We start from the raw sequence: 24,041 nt of genomic DNA, 5'->3' as shown, positions 1-24,041 counted from the left end.
AGAAGCCTGAGAGCCAGTGAGGAAGGCGTGGGGTGTGGGCTCTGGATTGGATGGTTTGCATATGAAAGGCATTCCAGCAGCTGAGCGGTTTACAGTCTCTGGAAATTGACTAGCCCTGGGTGCGGCTGTCTCTCCAGGGTCAGCAAGGCCCCAGAAGTCAAAGCATCAGAAAAACAGAAAATAAAAGTTAAACTACAAGAATGGGCAGCTCTGTGTGGCGCCCATGACACTTGACCAGCCTCTTACAGGAGCTGTGAACATCGATCCACACACACACAAGGGAAAAACTAGGGGAGAGAGGCCCAGTGACAGGGCCATAGTCACCCAAGGAAGCAGAATCCCACCCCGTTTCCTCTGACCATCAGCCTTCTGATTTCCAGTGCCCACCCCTGCTCTGCCCCACAAAGGCTGCCGCACAAAGTGTGCTTGGGCCTGAGATAATTCGTGACGTTTTTCTTGCGTGGTTATACCATAGGACGGAGAGTGTGCATTTTCCGAGCCCAAGCATTCATAAATGGTACACGTCCTGGGACATCTTGTCAGTTAACATATTACAAATTTTAAATGAAGCGCATGTTGACAGCTGTGGTACGAAGTACCACGGTTCTTGGACCCGTTAAATTGAATCACTTTGAGAAGGGGGGACTTTGTGGCTTTAAACATCAATATTCTGGCTGTAGATAAAACGGAAGCATCTGGACAGAAGGTAAGAACCTCAAAGGGCTCATGACTCAGAACAGGGAAATAGTTCATTAAATCATGATGTACAGTATTAGTTATCTAGGTCGTTATAACTGAGCTTTACAATATTAAATACGTATGATTGGAACGAGCAAGTGGCTAAATTGATTTTGAAATCTTCTTTGCATGTTTTTTAATGAAGATTGGTTGATATACATTGGTGGCTCCTTTTAAAAATTTCAAAGAATTCATGAAATTGGTTAAGTTCGTTTGCCAATTATTATCTTAACAGCTTCAAGTAATTTTTTTTCTCTGTGATGGTTCCTTTCACCAACCTTATTTTGGCTTACTCTTCAGAAAAATACTAAATTTTTCAAGTTACTGCAAAGCAATCATTTTGTTTTATGATTTGAAACATGAATGTTAAAATTTCTCCTTCTGGGATTAAGGGATTTTATAACAGCCGTACCCAGAAATGGGCACAAATATGCCTTCTGTGTGTGTTAGCCTGTGAATGCCATGGCCAAGGCTCCCTTTCTGCTGCCTGCCATCCTGAGACCGGACTCTGTGACTGCAAACCACACGTGACCGGACGGCAGTGTAACCAGTGCCTGGTAAGACGTCTCCTGGTCATTACATACGATTAACGTGTGTGCCAGCGTTAATGTCTGTAAATGATGCCTTAACTGGTTCAAATGAAATGGAATCCCGACCACCAGAAAGAGCAGGGTCCTGCAACACGGCTGGTGAGTGCTATGCGGCCCTATCTGGAGAGTATGTATTCGGTTTACAGAGCCGTGGAATGATGTCACGAACACTTTATGAATCTATGACACATGCAGTTGTTGATTTGGGAAATCTTCTAGTAGATACTAGCCACTTACTAAAATGTATTTTGTCTTCCGTGGCTCTGCCCCCGTGAAACAGCACGGCTACTACGGGTTGGACGCGGGGCTCGGGTGCCTGCCCTGTAACTGCAGTGCGTCGGGCTCCCTGTCGGACGACTGCACGGAGGAAGGCCAGTGTCGCTGTGTCCCAGGTGTAGGTGGGGAGAGGTGTGACAGGTGTGCCCGCGGCTTCTATGCCTACCAGGACGGCGGCTGTACACGTAAGCTCCTGAATTCAGTGTCTGAGACTTTATTGGAATTCCCAGACTTTTCTCTGAGCTCTCCTTTGACTTCTGTCTAATTCTGTTAAGTCCCTTTACATTTTTTTTTTTCTGAACATGTAGGCTTTCATACCTTTTTTCTATTTCCTGATCCCTATTTTGGGTAAGTCCACAAGCCTTGGTCAGGCTGTACTAACTGTGTGAGCTTAGACTAATTACTTAACTTTACTTAGCTTCGGTCTCCTCATCTGTAAAATGGAGAAGTCGATTATTCTCTCCATCCAGGAGTTACCGTCAAGGTTGTACTTAAAGTCCTTAGCATGGCGATTGGCAAACAGGTGCTCCGTAAGTGTTAACTCTCTGTTCTCCCCACCGGTGGGGGCCTTTCCTGGTCTTTTCTCTATTTCTCCCACTATGCCCGATTATCTCTCATCCAGGAGCAACTCTCCACAAGGAGGAGCATTCACCTCCCGTGAGACATGGCGGGGTGCTGGGGATCACGAGTTTTCTTTCAGGAACTAGAAGAGTGATTGAGATTATTAACACAAGGGGAATAACTTGCAGCATCAACTCTGACCCCCTCGGTTGACCCGACGGTCCTGATCTGTAACAACAGCCTGTGTCTCTGTTGTAGCCTGTGACTGCGCTCACACTCAGAACACCTGTGACCCGGAGTCGGGGGAGTGTGTCTGCCCACCTCATACTCGGGGTGCAGCGTGCGAGGAGTGTGCGGACGGACACTGGGGCCACGACCTGGAGCTCGGATGCCAGGTGTGCACTGTCACCTGCACATTTTCTCAACTGAGAATTACTTTGCTGTGTCAGGTTTCACTCTTCTTCTTTTATCTATTCGCTTGATTTTAACCTGTTGAATAGCTTGATGGTTTCTATTCAAAACTCAGTACCGATTGTAGGAATCAAAGTGGAAGAAGCGGCATCCTTAAAATACAATATTCTAAATTGTCTTCAAGAGTCTAGCTGTGGAATTGATGGTTAGAAGATCAAAAATTTATTTTGGTACCCTTTAAATATATTCTGCAATATATGCTATCTTCCAGGAGAAAGACATAAATCACTTTATTGGGGGTGGGGGAGGTATGTCCGATCTTCAACGGTTCTGTTTTTCTATGTTACTTTTGTCGGTTAAACTTAGACTTTGCATTTTGAAAACAGAGGGAGCGTTACTGGACTTCTAAAATAATTTTGCTGGACTGCTTTGACCTATTAAGTAGATTAAATTTCAGGCCACGGTTGTGGCCCAGCCTGCACGTGTCACAAAGGTTTACTAACGTCCAGCAGCATAAGTCCTGGCCTCTTGATGGCTTGTGGCAAAGTGAGTCCATATGGCAATAGTGAGAGAGAGATCCATTTGTTTGTATAATTTTCCCATGTTTAGTGTTTTCCTGTAATCCCCATATGTGTACATTATGAAAATATAAAAGCTGCCTTTTTATGTATTCAGTATTTTTCTTGTAGGCCTGCAATTGCAGTAGCGCGGGGTCAGCCAGTCAGCAGTGTGATGTGCTCACTGGCCATTGCCCGTGTAAGCCTGCATTTGGTGGACAGACCTGCCACCAGTGCTCCCTGGGGTACAGAGACTTTCCGGACTGTGTGGCCTGTGACTGCGACCTGAGAGGGACACTGGCCGACACTTGTGGCCAGGAGCAGGGTCTCTGCAGCTGTGCCCCGGAGACCGGAACCTGCTCTTGCAAGGTACTGGCGCTCGGCTCCACTTCCTCCCTCCCTCCCACTCGCCATTCTGACTTTGGGGCTTTAACTATTTAAATAAGCACTTGGGTTTTAACGCTTCTCATAATGAGTTTGCACCCCCTTCTGGGTCTGGGTTTAAATTCTGTGTATGCTCTTCTAGAATGATGGATGATTCTTTAGAAGGAATTTGTACTGTTAATTACAAGTGTCAGATGATGGGACTGATTTGAAAAACACGCTGAGTTTTCTACCATGTGTTTCAGTTGGCTGAGTAGCCTATCTGTCTTGAATATACAGGTAAAATAGATAACACAGGGCTTCAGGAAGATTTGTGATTCTATACCTGGTAAGTAATTATTCTCTTGTACATGCTGGTCAGACTGGAGGACATTTGTGTTTATTATTTTCCCAGGAGGTTAGATTTCAACATCATACTTAACTCCGTGTATTTCCTTTCGTTTGCCCGTTGTGCTTTGTTATTAGAAGGTCCTTGGCCATCTTCTCTGTTCCTTTCCCAGGGTCTGAGAGATGGAATCCTGGTTGATTAGTGGTGGGGGAGGAGGAAGGGGAAACTCACGTGGCTGCGGGGTAACGGGAACATCAGTGGACGTGTGCTTGGTTCACCACATCTGTGGTAGCAGTTCTCACCACGGATGGCCAGCACAGGAGGACCTGCCCTAATAATCATCTGGCCCGTGGCTCTCCACCTGACTGATCACTGGTTACCTGGGACCTCCAGGAGGATCCGGGCCCACTCCTGGAGACTCACCAGGGAATCTGCATTTTCCAAAAGCTTCGAAGACGATTCTGATGATCAGCTGAGTTGGGGAATCACTGCGTCTGAGAGAACTGATGCTCAGAGAGGTTAAGGAAGCAGCCTGAGGAGCAGCTGGTTCAGCAGTGTTTGTTCATCCAAAGTTATTTTTGTGTTTTTTCCCATTTCTGTTTGTTCATAAACCGTGTCTCTTTTTTTCAGGTAAAAATGAGTCTGTCACTTTGTCCCCTTTAGGAAAACGTCGTTGGCCCTCAATGCAGTGAGTGTCGAGCTGGCACCTTTGCTCTGGACGAGGCGGACCCTCGGGGGTGCACCCCGTGCTTCTGCTTTGGGCTGTCACAGCTCTGCTCAGAGGCCGAGGGCTACGTGAGGATGCCGGTGGGTCACACACGCAGATAAATGTTCTGTTTGCAACCCTCTACCCTTGAGAGTTGGGTGAGGGTGGGAAAGGCAGCCAAGTACTTACATTAAATTTTGCTCTTACTGCATCAGAAATTCTAGGAAGCTGATTTGGGTTAGTCCAGAATCAGAGGTCTGCTTCTGCTGTCCAGGAAGTAAACGGAGCAGGAACCAGGGCGTCAGTGTCGCTCTGTGCTAATCTGTCTGCAGCTTTAGTCGGAGTGAAGAGAAAACTCTCAGCAGTCTCCTTCATGTAATTGAACCTGGCCCAGTATAGGAAGAGTTTGACCCTAAATGCAGTGGTTTAAAGGCATTTGCAGTTCATTTTAATCCAGGTGTTTAAATGGAAAAGAAAAGTCTTTCTTATTCCTGTTTTAATAATGAAGCTGTCTCGTCTGAAACAGTGGAAGAATCTGAAGGTCAAAGGTATGGCGTTAATTCACATTCTAAAGTGGCTTTGTCCTCCCCTCCGTGACTAGGTAACGCTGAGCTCAGATCAGCCTCTTCTGCGTGTGGTTTCTCAGAGTAACCTCAAGGGTACGACCGAGGGGGTGTATTACCAGGCCCCTGATGTCCTCCTGGATGCCGTGACCGTCAGGCGGCATGTCCACACAGAGCCGTTTTACTGGCGGCTGCCCGGGCAGTTTCAGGGAGACCAGGTGAGACGTGCACCCAGCCTCCAGCCATCCACATTTCCTGGGTGCACTTTGAAATCACAGTGGCCTGGGTTGGCCTATTGCTAAGTGGAGTAGTTATTAATTTCCTCTTCTAAGTGGGGATGGAAAAGGTTAACACTTGTAAAAATCCCCCAGATGAATGGCTCTTTAAATTTCTCCATTAATTTTGAAAGTCTTTTAAAGTTCAAAACATATTCTCTTTCTTCTTAAAGCAGTCATTCGACAAACATTTATTGTTTTTACTAATAGAGGCTCAATGCAAGCTTGGGTGCTATGGCCCGAGAGGGTCTTCTCAAGAAATTGGCACTCATTTTGGGGGGGGAGACAGAGACTTGAAGGCATCATATGCATCTTTGTTTATATAAATATAGGAGTCTGTATATGAATTCAGCCTGATTTTTAAAACTTGAAAATATGTGCTCTGATGGCTCTGCATAATTTTTCATTCAAAGGAGCTTGAAAGTAATTAGAATGACGGTTTTGTTACTTTGGAGCTTACCTTTGTTAGTATCATCAAGAGGAAACATTGGGAGGTGATGGCTGTGGCTGTGGCTTTGGTGATGGTGGTCCCATGGGTGTGTACTGATCCCCAAACCCGTCAACCTGTGTACAGTACATAAGTACAGCTTTCTACAGCCGATCACACCTTCATGATGCGGTTTTTAAAACTTTTGAAGGATCGCTTACTTAGGAACGATAGCCTGGGTCAATTTAACGATCCATAATTAAGTAGAATTAGAAGGAAGCTCAGATCAGACAACGTATTCCACCCACGTGGTGTATTTTTAAGATACAAGATCTCTTTCAAATGGCAGCAGGCTTATGATAAAATAATTTTACACCAGTGCTATGCCAGAGAAGTAAACAACACTGTACCCTTCGACAGCTCATGGCCTACGGCAGCAAACTACGGTACAGCGTGGCCTTCTATTCTTCCAGTGGGATCGGTACCTCCAACCTGGAGCCTCAGGTGCTCGTCAAGGGAGGCCGGACCAGAAAGCAAGTCATCTATGTGGACGCGCCCGCCCCCAAGAACGGACAGAAACAAGAGCAGGAAGTGGGGATGAAAGAGGTGACCGGGCACTCTTTTCACACACGCCCCCTCGGGCTGGGAACTCTGCTCTGCATGCAATGAAATCATGAAGCTGCTGTAATAAGAGAGTGAGGAAGAAGGCTTTGGGTCAAAATTCCAGTGGGTGTAGCAGAACTTCTACAAAGATTCAGATTTCACATTCTCAAGAAATGTATATTAGGCTTATGTTAATTTAGTGCAAATTGCATCTTAAATCCTTTATCGTGGTACAGGAGTCTCAGCCTGCATGGATATGTGGTCTGGAGTCTTTGGCTGCCCTTGAATTTGGGAAGTGTGGATTCCTTCCTCCAGCACATGTTTACTGACTGTCCTCTGCGTGGCTAGCGCTGCCAGAGGTGATGTGAGGCCGTTGATAAATGAGGTGGTGCGGCTGCCACCCCTGGGAGGTGACACGAGAGCTTCCTCACTTAGAACTGGGCTCACTGCTGGAGAAATTTCTAAAGGAATTAAGTTCATATGCCTCTGAGGATCTGTACCCTGAATTTAATCGAATGTGCTTCTCATCCACAGAATTTTTGGAAATACTTTAACTCTGTTTCTGAAGAACCTGTCACACGCTCAGATTTTATGTCCGTTCTTAGCAACATTGAGTACATCCTCATCAAAGCATCTTATGGCCAAGGATTACAGCAAAGCAGGTACTTGGAAACTTCTAGAAGTTTCAAAATATTTTCCTTATTTGAAAGCAAACTGAAGGGATTTGATTCACTTTACCCCCATTACCTCCTATCTTTAATATCATATATATTTCTGTCCCTCACCGAAACCTTATTAAATGTTAATATTATTATGAAATATGTGAAAAGTGGCATAGATTATCCATCTCCTGTATTAATGTGGATATAACATGTAAGTACATAATGGTGATATCTTCTATGTAAACAACAAAACAGTTCTGCTGTTTTCTGCCCTTAAACTGCAGTGGCCATTTCTCTGTCACAATGCATCAAGAATGCCGTCCCCTGCTCATGTAGTACTAATCCCATAAAGAAAACCACCTACGTTATGGCCAAACTAGTACTTCAGATTCTTTTAGGTGTGCTTTCTCTAACATTATATTGAAGTTCTAAAATTTTGGCTGTGGACTTTCCCTGTATAATGACTAATGTGCTTTTAGTGTGTTTTTACCCATTTCCTTTACAGCTGTGAGTAGGAACTACTCTCAAACTGGCAGGAAAGTCTGGTTTCATATATGTGCCAACATTATTCTGTAATGTGCTGTCTCAAGAAAGTGTCTCTTTAAATATTAGTGTCTCCTCTCACATTTCTTAACCGAATGGTTTCACAGAATCTCAAATATTTCTATGGAGGTTGGCAGAAAGGCTGAAGAGTCGCACCCCAAGAGGGAGGTGGCATCCCTTTTAGAGAAGTGTCTCTGTCCTCCTGGCACAGCTGGATTCTCATGTCAGGTAGGGAGGCTGTGGTTAAAATACATTTCCTGGTTTGGGGTTGAAATATGCGTGTTACAGCAGCTCCGAGTGATGAAGAGAACTGTGTGTATCTATTACGTCATTTTTCCCTTTTAAAAATTACTTGTGGTAAAATAGGCATAAACATAAACTTCACCATCTTGACCATTTCTAAGGTGTACAGCTCAATAGCGTTAAGTACACTCACACTGCTGTACAACCAATCTCCAGAATTCTTCATCTGGTAAAACTGAAACTCTGTACCCAGTAAACACTAACCCCCCTAGGCCCTCCCCCAGTCTCACCCTTCTACTTTCTATCTCTATGAATCTACTACTGTAGGTCCCTCATGTAAGTGGAATCATGCAGTATTTGTCTTTTTGTGACTGGCTTATTTCATTTAGCGTGATGCCCTAAAGATGGATCCATGTTGTAGCATGTATCAGAATTTGCTTCCTTCTTTTTTTTTAAAATTTATTTATTTATTTTTGGCTGCGTTGGGTCTTTGTTGCTGTGCGGGCTTTCTCTAGTTGCCGCGAGCGGGGGCTACTCTTCGTTGCGGTGCGCGGGCTTCTCATTGCGGTGGCTTCTCTTGTTGCGGAGCACGGGCTGTAGGCACGTGGGCTTCAGTAGTTGTGGCTCACGGGCTCTAGAGCACAGCCTCAGTAGTTGTGGCGCATGGGCTTAGTTGCTCAGCGGCATGTGGGATCTTCCCGGACCAGGGCTCAAACCCATGTCCCCTGCATCGGCAGGCGGATTCTTCACCACTGCACCACCAGGGAAGTTCCTTGCTTCCTTCTTAAAGCTGAATAATAGTCCATTGGATGGATGGACCACATTGTGTTTATCCATCCATTCATCAGTGGCCACTTGGGTTGCTATCACCTTTGGCTATTGTGAATAATGCTGCTACAAACATGGGTGTACCAATATCTCTCCAAGACCCTGCTTTCAGTTCTTGGGGTTTATACCCAGAAGTAGAATTGCTGGATCATGTGGTAACTCTGTTTTTAACTTTTTGATGAACCACCATACTGCTCCACAGTGCCACACCTTTCTAATTCCCACCAGCAAAGCACAAGGCTTCCAGTCTATCCATACTCTGGCCAACACGTTATTTTCTGGGGGATTTTTGTTTTGGGGTTTTTGGGGGGTTTTTTGATACTAGCCATCCTAATGGGTGTGAGCTGGTATTTGATTTGCATTTCCATGATGATTAGTGTTACTGAGCATCTTTTCATGTGCTTGTTTAGTCATTTGTGTTTCTTTTTTGGAGAAGTGTGTATTCAAGTCCTTTGCCCATTTGTTAATCAGGTTTCTCGTTCATTTCCTTTGCTTTTGCATTCCCTCAGGACTGCGCACCTGGTTACCACAGAGGGAAGCTTCCAGAAGGTGATGGCAGGAGACCGCGCCCTCTGCTGGCTCCCTGTGTACCTTGCAATTGCAACAAACACAGTGACACCTGTGACCCTGAAACGGGGAAGTGTCTGGTACGCTGGTTTGTTTGGGTGTTTGCCTGACGCTTAGAATTAGAGCAGGCCCTGAGCGTCTACATTTCCAGTTCGAGGTCATACAAGCTTCTTGATTTAGAGAGAGTTTAAATTTAGCTAAATGTAAGATACACATATATTTCCTTCAGAAAGGTCTAGCTAAGTGGTCTGATATTGTTGGTGGAAGCTCTCTTATAAATTTTACTTCCTTGAGTCTCTTTATGGACATCAACTTGGGTATTAGTCAAGGGTCTCTTGTTTTTACTTGCAGTACTGGTGGTTGTAGCCAAAGTACATGAGAACCTTCTGTCATAGAATTTGAAGGGTCACCTGGAGGTTTCAAAATGGGTTAATGTCAAAGTTGAAAATGTGTTTCTCTGTGTAAAGTGATGCCCTCTCCTTGCATTTGTTGAAAAGTGCATGTTGTCCTGGAGGTCTTAGTGTGCATTTGTTTCCTGGCCACCTACCCTTAGGCTGTCAGGGACACAAAGAGAGTTCTGACCACTGCAAAGGACCAAGTGACCCAAACAGAAGTCTTGTGTTCCTGAGGACAAACTCTTGCATCCAGGATTTTCCTTAAGCCGATGAGACCTTATTGATAACATAGCATAATCTGATATTCTTTCCCTACTCGTGAAACCTCATTCTTTCTGATAACTCATGTGGGAACATTGGTTCCTTGTCTAAATTGTGCCAAGACTAACCTGCTTCAGGCAAAATAACTCACTGAAGGAAAATGAGCTCCCCACCAAGAAAAACACACCAAAGCCTTAGAGATCTTGGCTGTGGCCTAAACACAGGAACCAGGGTTCCCACACCAGACCATCTTCTTCTGTTTGGAAGCATCTTTCATACGTGGAATTTAAAGGCAATCTCCACTGGGAAAACCGTTAAACCATAGCAGTGCCCAGGTGAATTTAGAAGCTGAAGCATTGCATGGTTCTCCTCAGTTAAAAAGATATGTGTTCACCTTTGTTGACTTCATTATATATCTGGAATCAAAGAATTATTCCAGTCATTCAAGGTAAAATGGACTTAATGAAGATACAGATAGCTGCAACACTGTTAAAAAATTTATTCATTCTAATCAGCTCACGCTCCAGGCAGAAGTTAAGTCCTAATACAGAAAATGAGAAAATCTCATTTAAGGATTTAAGGAGAATTGATTTCAGGCAACTTCAGGTGAGATGTAATTAGCTAGGAAGGTCCCTTGGCCAATCACGGGGACAAAGGTCACACGGATAGTTTGAGAAGTTAATTGGTTCTTTCATGCTGCATCTTTCCTTGGTGCAGCTAACCACTCTGACAAGATTAGGTACTCCTAGGACATTAAATGATTCCCCTGCCTTTCCTGACCTACCAGAACAAAGTTCTCAGGTCAGCGGCTGACCTGTCAATTTCTACCCAGGAGAGAACACAGCCCACTTAACCCACCGTCGATTTCTTGAATCATCTATCCGTTCACTTCTGCCCTCTCAACTCCCCAGTGTGATCATGGAACACTGACTATGCACAGATCAGTGTGCTTCACATCGCTGTTTGGGTCCCTATACATTTTAGATCCATATTTTAAGGCTCTGAAAGCTGGCCGCACTGGGTATATTTTCCATAAGAAGAATGTATCAGTAATTTCTAGGTTGTGTCGGATGAATGCAATCTTATAATGAATGAAGGCCACAGAGCTGCCAACGTGTCCAGGATTTTAAAAATAGGAAGAAAAATGCTCACCCTTCCTTGAGAATAAAAAAAATGTCAACTGATATGAAACATGGTAGTGCTGGGCTATTGCCGGATGAGAATGAGTTCTAACAGTTTCCCATTGTTTTCCTCTCCTTTTGAAACGTGGGGCCCCAGAACTGCAGCCATAACACCGCCGGAGACCACTGCGATGTCTGTGCCCCCGGGTACTACGGGAAGGTGACCGGCTCGGCCAGCGACTGCTCTCTCTGCACCTGTCCTCACGGCCTCCCTGCCAGGTGAGCCTCGCAGGTGCGCTGGCACGCCTGCACCACCCACTGCTGAAGGCAGGCTGCTTCCATTCTCAGCTTCACTTTCCAGGGTCTCCGCATGATCTGTCTTAGTGAATACTCTGCGTGTGTCAAGAAAGGCTAATTTTAAGAAAAAGTGTTCATTCTTCCAGCAGTTGAAGAGAATCTTTTCAAAAGCAAAGTATCTGTGTGTTAGTTTTGAGTGTTAGAATGGAACCCATTAAAGAAAGGACTTTCAGGTTTAGTTTTTTTGAAGACTAATTTTAGCCTCCAACCTATGGAACCAGTGTGCCTAGAGATGAATTGTTATTAATTTTATGAATAATGATACGAAGAATTCAGTTCCTGTTTAATGCAAGGGAATGGGGTTAGAATTTATACATGCTGATGTCTGATGAAGTGCAGAAATGCTGCATGGTAAGGAAATTGGGGCCAGGTTCTACCTCGTACTCATGATGCTTGTATAGAGTTATCTGAACACATAAAAGAACCAGAGATTTTAGGCGGGAATTGGAATATCTGTGGGTCCTCTTTGGTTTCAATGAAAATTGTAACTCATAAATAACATTTCATTATTGCTTAGAATATTTGACAAGGCATTGAACATGTATAGATCAAATACCAACTTTTGGTATACTAAAATGAAGTTTTCCTTTTAATATTTGTTCTAATCTTCTATCTTTTATTGTCTCCAAGTAAGTGTCGCTTGACAGCGAATACCTAATGAGAGGCACTGTGTAAACTTCTCCTGTAAACTATCAAGCATCCTAAAATTTATTGCTACTGCTATTTTTTGTATAAAACCTGTATATAAAGTTTAAATCATCAGTTTCACTCATGTAATCTAAGCTATATGAATACTTGCATATGTGTATAAAGATGGGCATTGCTTGTACTCACAAGAAATTGGAGGGGGGCACTAAAATATCTACCTACACGGGATTGATTAAATACCTAGAGTGTATTGTGGTACATACCTAGAGTGAAATAGGAAGTGTACCAACACTGAGAAAAGAATAAGGCATTATCTGCATGTACAGAATTGGAGAAATGGCCAATGGAATTATGAAACTGAACATATGATGTGATGCCATTTCGGAAAACATTCATATCTGTATGTATGTCCACATCCACAGCTCCATGGCTGCAGGTGCCCAGAGAAATGTCTGGACGGGTGTTTTACACTTCTACTTGGCACAGTTCTATACTGTTTGTGTATTTTACTTCTTCAGTTACAGAAAGTCCACACCATCCCCACAGCACACACACACACGCGCACACACACACACTAATAAATTAGTACGCTATTAGGAAGAGATGATACGAGTGTGAACGTTCCATATGTGCTGTGCGTCTGAGAGGCCCCGAAAGACGTGCTTTGTTTTCTACATATTTTGTGTTTTCACCGAAGTCTGTCCCTTTAGTGCTTAAGGAGGAAAAAAAGTCAGAAGTGAAGCAGGGCTCATAGCAACCCTGTAACTCATGCTGGGAACTTCTCTTACTGGCCAGATACCCCAGCTGTTTTTTTAGTGGTTTGCAGGTACCCAGCTGAGCCTCTAGTTGGCGATTTAAAATGTGGAGGCAGAGGTTATTGAGAAAAAGGAATACGCCAGAAGCTGAAGTCCGCGAGCGAGGGGATCCGCATCTGAGCGGATTATCAGTCTTTGGCGCTCTGTCCTTTCGCTGCTGTAGCCCATCGCCTGACTCCCCGCCTTTAGGTCCAGTTATCCTCAGAGCCCGCCCTCACTCTGCTCTTCTTTCCCCTGCTTTTCCCTCTTGCCCTTCACTGCAGTCAGGTGTATCCCCAGCACTGGTCCAGCTCCCTTTTCCCTGCTGTTCCCCGTGTTTGCTCATAGTCACGTGCGGCTCTCTCCAGCCACCTTTTCATCTAATAAGTCACATAATTCACGTACATCTCAGAACAAGCCCCTTTTCACCTGGGAAGCTTTCTTGTTTGGTGACTAATTAGTTGTCTTCTGTAAATCAGGCTGCATCCCCTCAGCACTCACATGGTTGTCACTGGACAGGCATCTGTGAGTATCTTCTAGATACAAGAGATGCAACCGCTTGTATCGATTACGTGTTTATTTTCCCTTTTTTTTGCCCAAAAGAGTATAAACTCTAAAAAACTTGTCCAGTTGTCCAGTGTAATCACTTATTTTTTAGAACAGTATCATGTACCCTAAGAGTAATGAATAGGTACCGTAAGAAAGATTTGAAGTTGTGTATCTGAAAATTCAAAAAAAATTCTTTTCTTCCAGTTTTAGCCCCACTTGTGTCTTGGAAGGTGATCACGATTTCCGCTGTGATGCCTGTTTTCTGGGCTACGAAGGACAATATTGTGAAAGGTATGTCACCTGCCCCTTTTATACGCATAGGACATATTTATGAAAGTGATCGGGAGCCCTTAGCAGTTTGGATGTGCGCGATTGATAATGCAAAACGAACCCCCCTGGGCATTAAGATAGGTAGATGCACTTCCTTGTGACCATCTCATCCTCCTTTTAGGAAATAAAATGCAGAATGAGGTGGGTGGGCCTGTGTTCCCTGCACTTCACGTGGCAGAAGTGATTACTGTCCTTGGAAAGCTGCTCTGTGTGGTTACTCACTGGTGTTGACCCTCCTGTCTGTCCTGCGTGTCTCCTTCTGTAGGTGCTCCTCGGGCTACCGTGGGAACCCTCTGATGCCGGGCGGCACCTGCCAGAGGTGTGACTGCAGCCCGCACGGCTCTGTCCACGGTGACTGTGACCGCGGGTCCGGGCAGTGCGTCTGCAGGCCGGGGGCCATGGGGCTCCGCTGTGAGGACTGTGAACCGAGGCACATTCTGGTGGAGAGCGACTGTGTGTGTGGGTATCACTCCTCTCAAGGATGAAAGATGGTTTCTCCTCTCAGATGGTTTCCCGCTACGGTGCCCAGTGGCGTCGGCAGGATAGAGAAAGTCCTATTTTATTTTAACTAATCCTAGATTCCTTTGCATCTGCCGAACTGAACTTTGTGAGGTGCATTTGGAGCCGAGGAGAAGGTTCTAGGATAACAGCATTTATCTCTCCGGCAGTATGAGCAGCACAGCAATGCCAGCTTCATAGTTCAGCTGGTTAATGTTCCCTCTAGTGGAGCCAAGGGTCAGTCAGAGCAGAGAGGACACCTTTGTGGCTGGTCATTTGTGTCACCAAATTTCACATATGGCCTCAGCTCTTGGCTGTCGTGAAATTTTTTTTTTGCCAGTTCTGATTTATTTGAATAGCAAGTACATGAGGTAGTGACCTTGGGATGTCTCCTCAGTGGTTCGCGGGGAAGGTAGGGAGGAAGCAAGGTCGGGATCATGGCAGTCCAGAGCTCTTTTGCTTTACTTTGTGTGTTTGTCATTAGCAAGACACATCCGTTACTTTCTCCACTCCCCTTCGTTTGTACTTGCTGAAGGTGTCTGCAAACTATCTGAGGAAATCACAGACCAGGCCCTGACAGGACATGCACTTGGAATTCATGGCCATTGGTCCAAGTCAAAGATGGGCAAACGTGCTGTAAAGGTTGGAGCGGCGTTTCTGTGTGGCCCTGGGGAGTCACTAATGTGACCGGCGTCTGGGCGTCGTCATCTGAGAACAGGGGCTTGGGACCTGCTTACCTCCCGAGGCACAGTTGGCATGAGGATGAGATGGGATGAGTCCTCGGAAGCACTGTAGATGTTGTTATTACAGGATGCCGTGCGCACGCACGGGAAAACGTGCCGGCCGCTTTGCTTTAACTTGAACTTCCTCTACCCTGTAGCCTGTGACGATGAATGTGTAGGCGTGCTGCTGAATGACATGGACCATGTGGGCGAGGCTATCCTCTCTGTGAACCACTCTGGCATCATCCCTGTCCCGTATGGGATTTTGTCAAACCTGGAAAATACAACGAAATATCTCCGGGTAGGTACTAGGAATACAGAGATAGATAGAAACATGTGTCGTGGGGAGGTGAAGAGTCGGCCTGGACAGTAGGGGTCATTGTCTCTGTCCGTGCTCCCCATCGGTGCAGCAGCCGCAGTCCCGGTGTCCAGCGCTGGTAGGCGCCAGGCCTTCTTCCCCTGAACCTGACCGGGGACTTCACCACCCACGTGATAACTCGTTTCACTGTGGGACAGCTCTAATTGGTCAAGAATTGATCCATAGACGCCTCCTTGTAGATTCTTCCTCTGTGCTCCTCTTTCTCCTGCCTTGTGGAATAAGACAAAGTCCGCTCACCCCTGTTTATAACAGGTCTTTGGATGGTTGAAAACAGCTGACCTAATACAAACACAGAAAAGGAATCAGGATGGCATCTTCTTTAATGTGCTGAATGAAGATGAACTATTTTCTGTCAGTGTATTATTCTTAACTGGAGTTGCAGGGCACAAAAGTTCCTCCTCCCTGGAAGACTATATGAAAATCTCTGGGGGTAAATCATAGTTTTATGTTTAGTTAAAATCTGTGTTTTGATCTGGGTCCAAAAGAAGGTGGGAAGGTAAGAAATTGACTTACTACACAGCATTTTTTCATTCTAATTGGGAAAAGATGTGATTCTTAATTTGGCTTAAAGCCTATGCATGAGAATTTGAGATATTTAATTCACTGTGTTATGCAGTAATGCCTGTGTGTGTGTGTGTGTGTTTGTGCGCGCATGCGTGCACACAGTGGAATCCAGCCTCTTCAGTGATCCACTCTTGTTAATCCCAGTCTTTTCTCTTTAGATATATTGGAGTTAAGAAAGGTTAGGAAACTCTAAGAGATGTTTCTATATTATTTTTCCTCAAATGGAACGAAATGTTTTGAAAGATAAGAAAAAAAGGGAAGGAAAGAAATGTTTAAGTTTTTTTTCCACTCACTATAGACACGGTCAGTACGTACTACCTCTGTCAGTTTGGGCTCCAGCAGTACAACTATATTTCTTTTTACCACGTGAGATAAACACTTGATTTCAACTTTAACTCTTTTTGAGTGATTTTCCCTCATTTAAACCACCTTGTTAATTCCCTTAAATGACTTTTTATGTTTATGTAAAGTTCTCAGGAGTTTAAGATTGTGAACCCTTCACTTTTTCTTGTTTTCACTGTTGACCTACACTGCGACTTGGGCAAGTTGATAACTGTCTCGACCGTAAACAATAATGTAGCCCCTTCAAGTGTTGTTATAAAGTTTGAATAAAGTCATGCAAGTAAAGAAATTAGAAGAGTGTTGGCATAAATTAAGCACCTAGTTGTTAGTAATTATAAAGGCCTTTCTTTACTTAATACTTTTGTATTTTAGCTTAGTAAGCGTTTTTTGAGGCGTTAGCAATGATAGTTAAAATTTACGTGACTCTACTGTTGAAGTTCGGCCAGACTCACCCAGGAATTGCAGCAGTGTCAGTTCTGCACAGCCCACCAGACTTTAAGTTCATATCTACATAGGAAATACAAGCGAAAGATGGCAGTACGGAACCATGTTGCTGAGGTCAAAACTTAAGTGACTGTGATTCATTTTATTTTTTAATGCAATTTCAAGGAAAGGAGAATTTCTTTCTATGAACAAAAAAGGTAATAACAGATGATTGTTAGTTAAGAACCAGAAGATTTATTTTGAAGCGTTATAATTTGTTTTCTTCATTCTTTTAGGACTCTTTATTAAAAGAAAATATACAGAAAGAACTGGCAAAGATTCAGCTTGAAGGTGTCTCAGAACAAACAGAACACCTGCAAAGGAAGGTCAGTTCTTCACGTAAAGGGCCCGCTCCTCCCACCCACCCCAGCCCTTGTGAGCCCTTGCCGGGGGCTGCCTGGAAGGTTCTGATCAGATCTGGGCAGCCTCTTCCTCCCAGGAGATGTGCTCCAGCTACTTTGTGTCCAAATTGGTTCTGATGCTGCCAGCTTCTGTGCTTTAGTGGGAAGAGGCTCCTGATTTAGTTTCTGCTGTCCTGTCTGCTGAGAGAGGAGTCGGGCTGCCACTTCACCATCACCTCTCATTTCCTCCTGTGAACCAGGGGGTGGGCGGCATGAAAAGATGGGGCTTCTTCCCTGTCCTGGATTCACTGCACATGGTGAGAACGGAGGTCCCCACCCCTGCCCCCAGCACCAGCGCAGCTCCTTGTGTGGTGTCGGCAACACTTGGGCTTCAGCCCTGTGCTTCTGATTTGTGGACTTTGATGTCAGCAGGGGGTTATTTATTCTGTTTAGCCCATGCCAGATGAATGGTTTCTAGTGACCAAAAAAGAATCTGCTCATTTGCAGATGGTGAGGGAGGCCTATTGCTAAATTTATAATTTTCACTCATGGATTTTGTGTGTGTGTTTGTGTGTGCGCACGCACACACACACACACACATAGATATGCATATATGCACGTTGATATGTGTATGATAGTGTATCTGTGTATATATGTATCTTGTCTCTGTCTCTCAACATCCGCACACGTATACAATCGTGCACCCTAAAATGTATTAGCCTGGCTCCTGTTAATTTAGAATTAATGATGATTTGGGAAGAGTTTAAGGGTTTATGTGTGGGCTTTAAAGTACCTCAGCAAGCAAACATTTGGTAGGAAGTGATAAGCTGATGAAAATAAATTCTTTCTATCCATTAAAGAAGATTCTCTTTGGATTTTGACTAGAAAACACTTTTAGAACAATTCTGAGTTACTTTACATTCCTGGAAATTACGTTTGTAATTTGTGAAACCTTTCTTTTCACAAATTAGAACATTCCTAATAAAAATAACAGCTGAGAGTAGCCCTCAGCCCCTGGACTGCTGGCCTAACAGACATCATCCCACTTAATCATCATGAAGTCCTGTGAGGCAGTGTTATTCTGACTCCAGGTTACTGGTGAGGCTGGGGGGTGTTGAGTACCAGGTCTCCAGCCTGGCAGAGGCAGGCCCGTTTGCCTAACTCTATGTCTTAACTCCTTGACTAAGTGCTCACGGTCAATAGAAATTAATAAGATTTTACTTGCTAGGTTCTGCATATTTGGGTCCTAAAGTGGACATGAGGTCTTCACAGTGGAGACATTGGGGGAGTCTGTGGCTTCATGGCCAATTAGGTTGCCTTTAAAAAAATAGACCATCTTTTCTCACACAGAGTGAGCAGTAAATCAGTTCATGAACGACCTAGTCAACTTCCAACCCAACTGTTGACCTTAGCGTAGGTGATGGTGTACATCTTCACTCTGTGTTCTAGAATATGTTTTGTTGCTTAAAAGAGACAACATCTGGAGTGCCGAAGTTCGCATTGTATTCAAAGTCAAACTAAACTGAGGCCTTCATTTTCCATCAGCTGGACAGAGTGTTAACACGGAGCCAGCACGTGACCAGGGCCACCGAAAGAATCCTCGACAAGAGTCGCGACCTCCTGACGTTTACTGAGAAGCTGCAGGCAGACATCCAAGGTAGTGTCCTCGGAGCCTTGTCTGGCGGGTCTGGCTTCCTTGGTAGGAAAAGCGTATTCGCTTCACTCAGCACATGAGTAACCATGTGCTAGACTCCTAGACTGGACACCTGGAGCCTTCCCTGTGTCCACATCGTTGTCTTTCATTGAGAGTTTTATCTTTTAAAAAATGGGTGTTTCCTTTTTTCTTTTGCACATTATGCCGTACCCTTCGGTCCTTAGTATCAAGTAGATATGGTGCCTCCCCAGCCATTATGAATTTGCCAAATGAACACTTGTTAAACAGAGCACATTTGCCGAGTGGTGAGCCGAGGTCCAACAACAGACCACGAGAGAAGATGAGATAGAGCAGTTGATTACTCAGGGGGGTCCAGCCTGAGGAAGTAGCCAGCCCACCTCAAGGGGCCACACGAGGTGGTCAAGGCAGGGTGCAGGCAGAGAGAGGGAGACAGGACCTGGAGCGCAGGCCTTTATTAGGGTTTGTGCGTGGAGTGCTTTGGGGTTCCTGGGCTAAGGCCAGATTGGCCAATCCAAAGCCAAAGAGCAGGGTTTTGGTAAGTCCCTGGGGACCTTATCTACGGGGCATGTAAGGGGAAGGTGCTGGGAGACAGGAAGACTGTTGATCACTAGGGCCATTGGGGAAGTCATATCCAGAACTTACATTTGCTTTGCCTCTGCGGCTGCGTCTAGGACATATGCTTGCATGAGGGGCCAGTGTTAGTTTAAGGTCCCTGCAGGCCGCTTAGCTGAATGAAATGGACACAGAGGCAGCAATACCACAGAGTAGCTTAGCTAAACTCTCAACACCATCTCTCTGCCCAGAATAGGAGTTGATGGGATTTGGAGCTTCAGTGTGGTCCCAAAGTATGTCCTAATATCAGAGTAATTTACTCCCTACTCAGCTGGGATGTCCCATCTGATCTGGCTTTTAGAATGCTATTGTCAGTTTTTTGGCTACCAGAAATTCTGGCTTTTCATTTTGGATTATGGTGTAAGGGCATAAAAAGTATAGACTCCAATACGAATCAGACTTTATAGGGCAAAAGGTAAGGATATTATGAGAACAAATGACATGTTTTTTAATATCAAGTATTGGTGGTTTGTTCCTGCAGTCAATATTACTGAGCGCTTCTCCATGCAAATGTTCGTGCCGGGGGCAGGGAATGCTGCCGTGAGCCTGGTAGCCACAGCCCCTGCCCTTACAGAGTTCATGGGTACTGGGGAAGCAGACATGAAATAAACCAGTAATCCCAAGTCCATGAGTGTTTTGACAGAGGATGTCCAGAGTGCATTGGGATATATGGGCTGACCTGGCCCGGCTAGAGGTTCAACCCAGTTTAGGTGAGCAGAGCAGGCCTTACTGGAGAAGGTTCTAAGTTTTTCCATTTTAGTACTGTCCATTTTTGAGAGACTTATTCAATGATTGATAAATTTTCTCCGCAGAAATCATTGAAAGGGCAGCAACTCTAAATCAGACCTTGGATGAAGATGTCCAGTTACCCAGTTCTACTCTTCAGAATATGCAAAAGAACATTACTTCATTGCTGGAAATCATTCAGAAAAGGAATTTCCTGCAGTTGCACCAAAATGCCACCCTTGAACTCAAGTAAGTGCCTGAATACCATTCATGACACAACCAATTAGAGGTAGGAACTTGAAAGCTGAGGGGGAAGGAGGCAAGTGGTGGAGGAGAAGGAAAGAAAGCTCTCAGTGGGGCAGAGGTCATAGGAGAAGAGCTGGGTGCTGGCCCCTCCACAAGAGAAAAGTGTGATCAGTAGAATTTCTATCTTTGCTATTACGTCATAGGTTCGGTTTTTCTCTGTGACCCTGAAATAGCATTTCTACTTAGTGTGAACAAAAAGAACCTCATGATACTGTCTTTATTGAAGATTAAGTATAATGCTGTAAACTCTCATGGAAGCAGACACAGGCAATGGCTACCACTGAAGCTGTGAACTCTAGGACAGATTGACATCATGCCAGATTAATTTAGCTCAGTTACGCACACTGTCATCAAAACCCATGATGTGAAATGACAGATCACAAAGAATTGTTAGACATGGTCACTAGGAGCTTGTAATTTGCTTTCAGGCTTTTTTCTTAGTATTTTCACACAGTAATTACTTGATGTAATAGCAAAGCTGTCTCTCTGCCAGGTTGTGATAAATGTCTTAAGTACTGGTTTAGTCACATAATACTCCATCAAAACTCCAGTCTCTATAGTGAGATGTTTAAACTATTTTTAATATATTTTGCTATTTTAAAGAATGTTGTAATGGACAACTTAGATAAGAATCTTTTTCTGTATTTCACATTATTATCTTATCAGGGTACATGTTAAGGAATGAAATCATTTAGCCAAAGAGTTTGCATTTTGAGGATTCCCGACTTGCATTGCCAAATTATTTTCTAAAAGGCTTTTAAAAACAACATCCACTTCTACCGGCAGCACACAGGAGAGCTGAGCTTACATCTTTCTGCATCATTGAATGGGATTTTTGACGTTGTTAATTTGTTCTGTGAGAAACAAAAGGAGGAACTTACTGTGGCGTGGGATTTGGAGACGGGACTAGTAATCTAATTACTAGAACATTTGTTAGGGCCCAAGAAGGGCCCTGAGGGGACTACGGACTGGTCCAGGGGAGCTCAGAAGTGGGCGAGGGCCCAGCGGATGGGGAAGGGGCTGCCGTCTACGGAGCACCTCTTCTGTGCTGGGCGGTGTGGACTTCACCCCTCATGGACTGCAGGTGCTCATCCCCGCCACCTTGTTAGCTGGGAAATATCCAGCTGGAGAAACTGAGGCCCAGAGAACAGTAGTAACTTGCCCCATGTGCAGGACAATATGAAATCTGGCTACACACCTAAATCTGTCTGACATTAAGCCCCGTTATTTTCCAGCCCAAAACAACAGGAAGTACCATTTTAGACCCAGTCCATAGAAGATGGGTGGGTGGAACTTCGATGGTCAGCTCAGAGACCATGGCTGTGCACCTACACTAGATTATAATCACCTGTCCCTGACCCAGCCCCTCCCCTGCATCCTCCCTTCACTGGATGCATGGTGCGGGGACCCCCACGGGGAAAGGCTCATACCCCCATGCGGGTGGTCCCGGGACCCGCCTGCAGCTGAGGCAGCCCCCCCGGGGCACCCTGCTCTCTCCCCACCCCCCTCAGCTCCCCGCTGCCTCCTGGACCGCATGTGAGCATCACGTATTCACTCCAGCCTCCCTCTTCACTCACCATCTCCCCCCATCCACCCGGCTTCTGCTCATCCTAGGCTCAAGGTCCTCCCAGTGCCACGCGTGGTCGGTCATCTCACTCATTCTCTCCCCCGGCTGCACATCTTTCCCTTGGATGGGGAACCCCTGCAGATCCCAGGAGTCATTTTGCAGGGGTCCTTCCCGCCCCAGTACCTTCCATGATCATGTCATTCGGTCAGTAAAGTGGATTGAGCCCACAGGTGGCCTGCATTGTGCTAGGACTTGGGGACACAAAAGAGAACAATAATGCCTTTTTGCCCACTAGGAGCTCAAAGTCCAACTGGAAAAAGTTGACTTTCTGAGTAGCAGTCTAGAGGAAGGGGAGAAGGCAGGGGGCCCTCTCCCCACCTGTGCCCCCTGACCCTCATCCCCACTAGGCCCTCCTCCTGTCACCCTTTCTCTGTCACTGTAGCTCTTCTATTTCTATTTGGAATAAAGTTATTAATAAGATTCTTGATCTCTCTCTTTAATTTGTAAGTTAAATTATCACTACTGAGACCTTTTATTTAAAAAAGATTTTTAAATGCATTCTCAGGCCTCCACTTTCTTCCATAGATAATCCCTGTACTTAAGTCATTTCAACTTTCATGGATTATTTTAGGAATTATTTCTCAGCCTTTTTATTATAATTCTTAGAAGATTGATAATTTATGCTGAAGTACGGCAGTCCTGTAAGTGAGAGTATTTAGCACACAACCTCGTTGCTTATCGTGCGTGTGTCAGGGTCCCCAAGGCCACCTCCACACTCAGAGTTTCACCAGGACTCCTGTGACTCAGGGCTGAGATTTCCTAGAGCGGCGCATTAAGGATGCACCGCTGGATCCTGAGGAAGATGCAGGGGAGCTGGCAGGAGTCCATGCGGGCTCTCTACACTCTCTCCATCCCAGGAGGGACCACGGAGCACACTCTCCCCCCAGCAGTGAAAATGCAGCAGCTTGTGTGTGATGCGCAGGGAAGCCCATAGAGTTCAGCATCCGAGGTTTTCAGTGGGGGCTGGTCCCATAGGCTCCCTCTGCCCAGCACATGCCCACATTGCAGACCCCCAGGAGGGAAGCAGGTGTTCAGCCTAAACCACATTGTTTGCACAAACAGTCGAGGCAGTGAGCCACCCTTATCAGTCAGGGGACAGCTGGGGACACTTGCAGACGCCAGCCGAGGGCCAGCCTGGCAAGCAGGCCTTTCTAAGGGTAGCCAGCTCCGGCCTGCTATCTTTCCCTTTGCTACACCCTATAAATTATCCTTTGCAGCTGTGTTTCCCAACTGTTTTCCACGCAGGTGTCCCCGGACCTACCAAAAGATATTTCACTAAAGAAATGTGTCCTGTGCCCAGATAATTTGGGAAATGCAGTGTCTTAAGGAGAGACAAGGTCTTTACTACAAGTCTTCAGGCTGATGTTTCATGGATCTCCAAAAGGAGCCTGGAGAACACAGCTAAATGTACTGCACCACGCAACCCTTTCTCATGGAACTTGCTTACCTGTTCACGGCACTAGTGTTGTGGAGAAACGCAGTTTGAGAAACACTGTTTTACTGTGTTAACTAAATAAATTTTACAGGAAGAAGCTAAGGAAGAGTGCTGAGGGTTTTTGTGTTTTTTCTTTTTAGTCTTTCAAGTCACTGCTGACTATATCATTTCATCTGATCACAGTTTAGGTGGTAAATTCATTTCATAGATGAAAATTTGACCTCTATATTTAAATTTCTTAGAGAGATACCTTCTTTAACAATATGAATTGACAGATTCATGGCCAGACGTTAGGAATATATTGGATTTATTTGTGTGTTTCCCATGTGCTTTTTTTAGTTCTTGTTGCCTGTATCATAATGCAACATCTTGCTATCATTTTTATAATCATTAAAAATCATAAGAATGTTCAAATAATTCCTGACAATGCTCTAATGATGTCAGAGTTCAAATATGTATCTTTGGAAACTGTTTTTTTGTGGTGTTTAGCCCAGCGATCTGATAATCTGTGAAAACTAAGGGTGATTTACAAGGCATTTTCCATGAAATTTTTCAAAGTTCTTCTGACAAATTGAAGCAAGAAGTTAATGGGATATATTCAACCGCTGCAAAGT

General features: G+C 44.9%; 1 protein-coding gene across 1 annotated transcript in view; it reads left to right on the top strand.

The window, feature by feature from the left end:
* Positions 1-24,041, top strand: part of LAMA1 (laminin subunit alpha 1) — a 149,897-nt gene that overhangs the window by 79,641 nt on the left and 46,215 nt on the right. The window contains exons 20-36 of the mRNA XM_057527375.1: positions 1,189-1,295; positions 1,609-1,789; positions 2,424-2,560; positions 3,266-3,502; positions 4,509-4,652; positions 5,153-5,332; positions 6,237-6,422; positions 6,954-7,081; positions 7,732-7,852; positions 9,205-9,342; positions 11,197-11,318; positions 13,592-13,678; positions 13,983-14,176; positions 15,096-15,238; positions 16,942-17,031; positions 18,592-18,703; positions 20,146-20,308. Of these exons, the coding sequence (XP_057383358.1) occupies positions 1,189-1,295; positions 1,609-1,789; positions 2,424-2,560; positions 3,266-3,502; positions 4,509-4,652; positions 5,153-5,332; positions 6,237-6,422; positions 6,954-7,081; positions 7,732-7,852; positions 9,205-9,342; positions 11,197-11,318; positions 13,592-13,678; positions 13,983-14,176; positions 15,096-15,238; positions 16,942-17,031; positions 18,592-18,703; positions 20,146-20,308 (2,470 nt within the window). The remainder of the gene's footprint in view (positions 1-1,188; positions 1,296-1,608; positions 1,790-2,423; positions 2,561-3,265; positions 3,503-4,508; positions 4,653-5,152; positions 5,333-6,236; positions 6,423-6,953; positions 7,082-7,731; positions 7,853-9,204; positions 9,343-11,196; positions 11,319-13,591; positions 13,679-13,982; positions 14,177-15,095; positions 15,239-16,941; positions 17,032-18,591; positions 18,704-20,145; positions 20,309-24,041) is intronic.

Source organism: Balaenoptera acutorostrata, chromosome 13 (genome assembly GCF_949987535.1).
Source record: "Balaenoptera acutorostrata chromosome 13, mBalAcu1.1, whole genome shotgun sequence".
NCBI classification, from domain to species: domain Eukaryota; kingdom Metazoa; phylum Chordata; class Mammalia; order Artiodactyla; family Balaenopteridae; genus Balaenoptera; species Balaenoptera acutorostrata.
The sequence above is the reverse complement of the archived record's forward strand: the minus strand, read 5'-3'. Positions and strand labels throughout refer to the sequence as shown.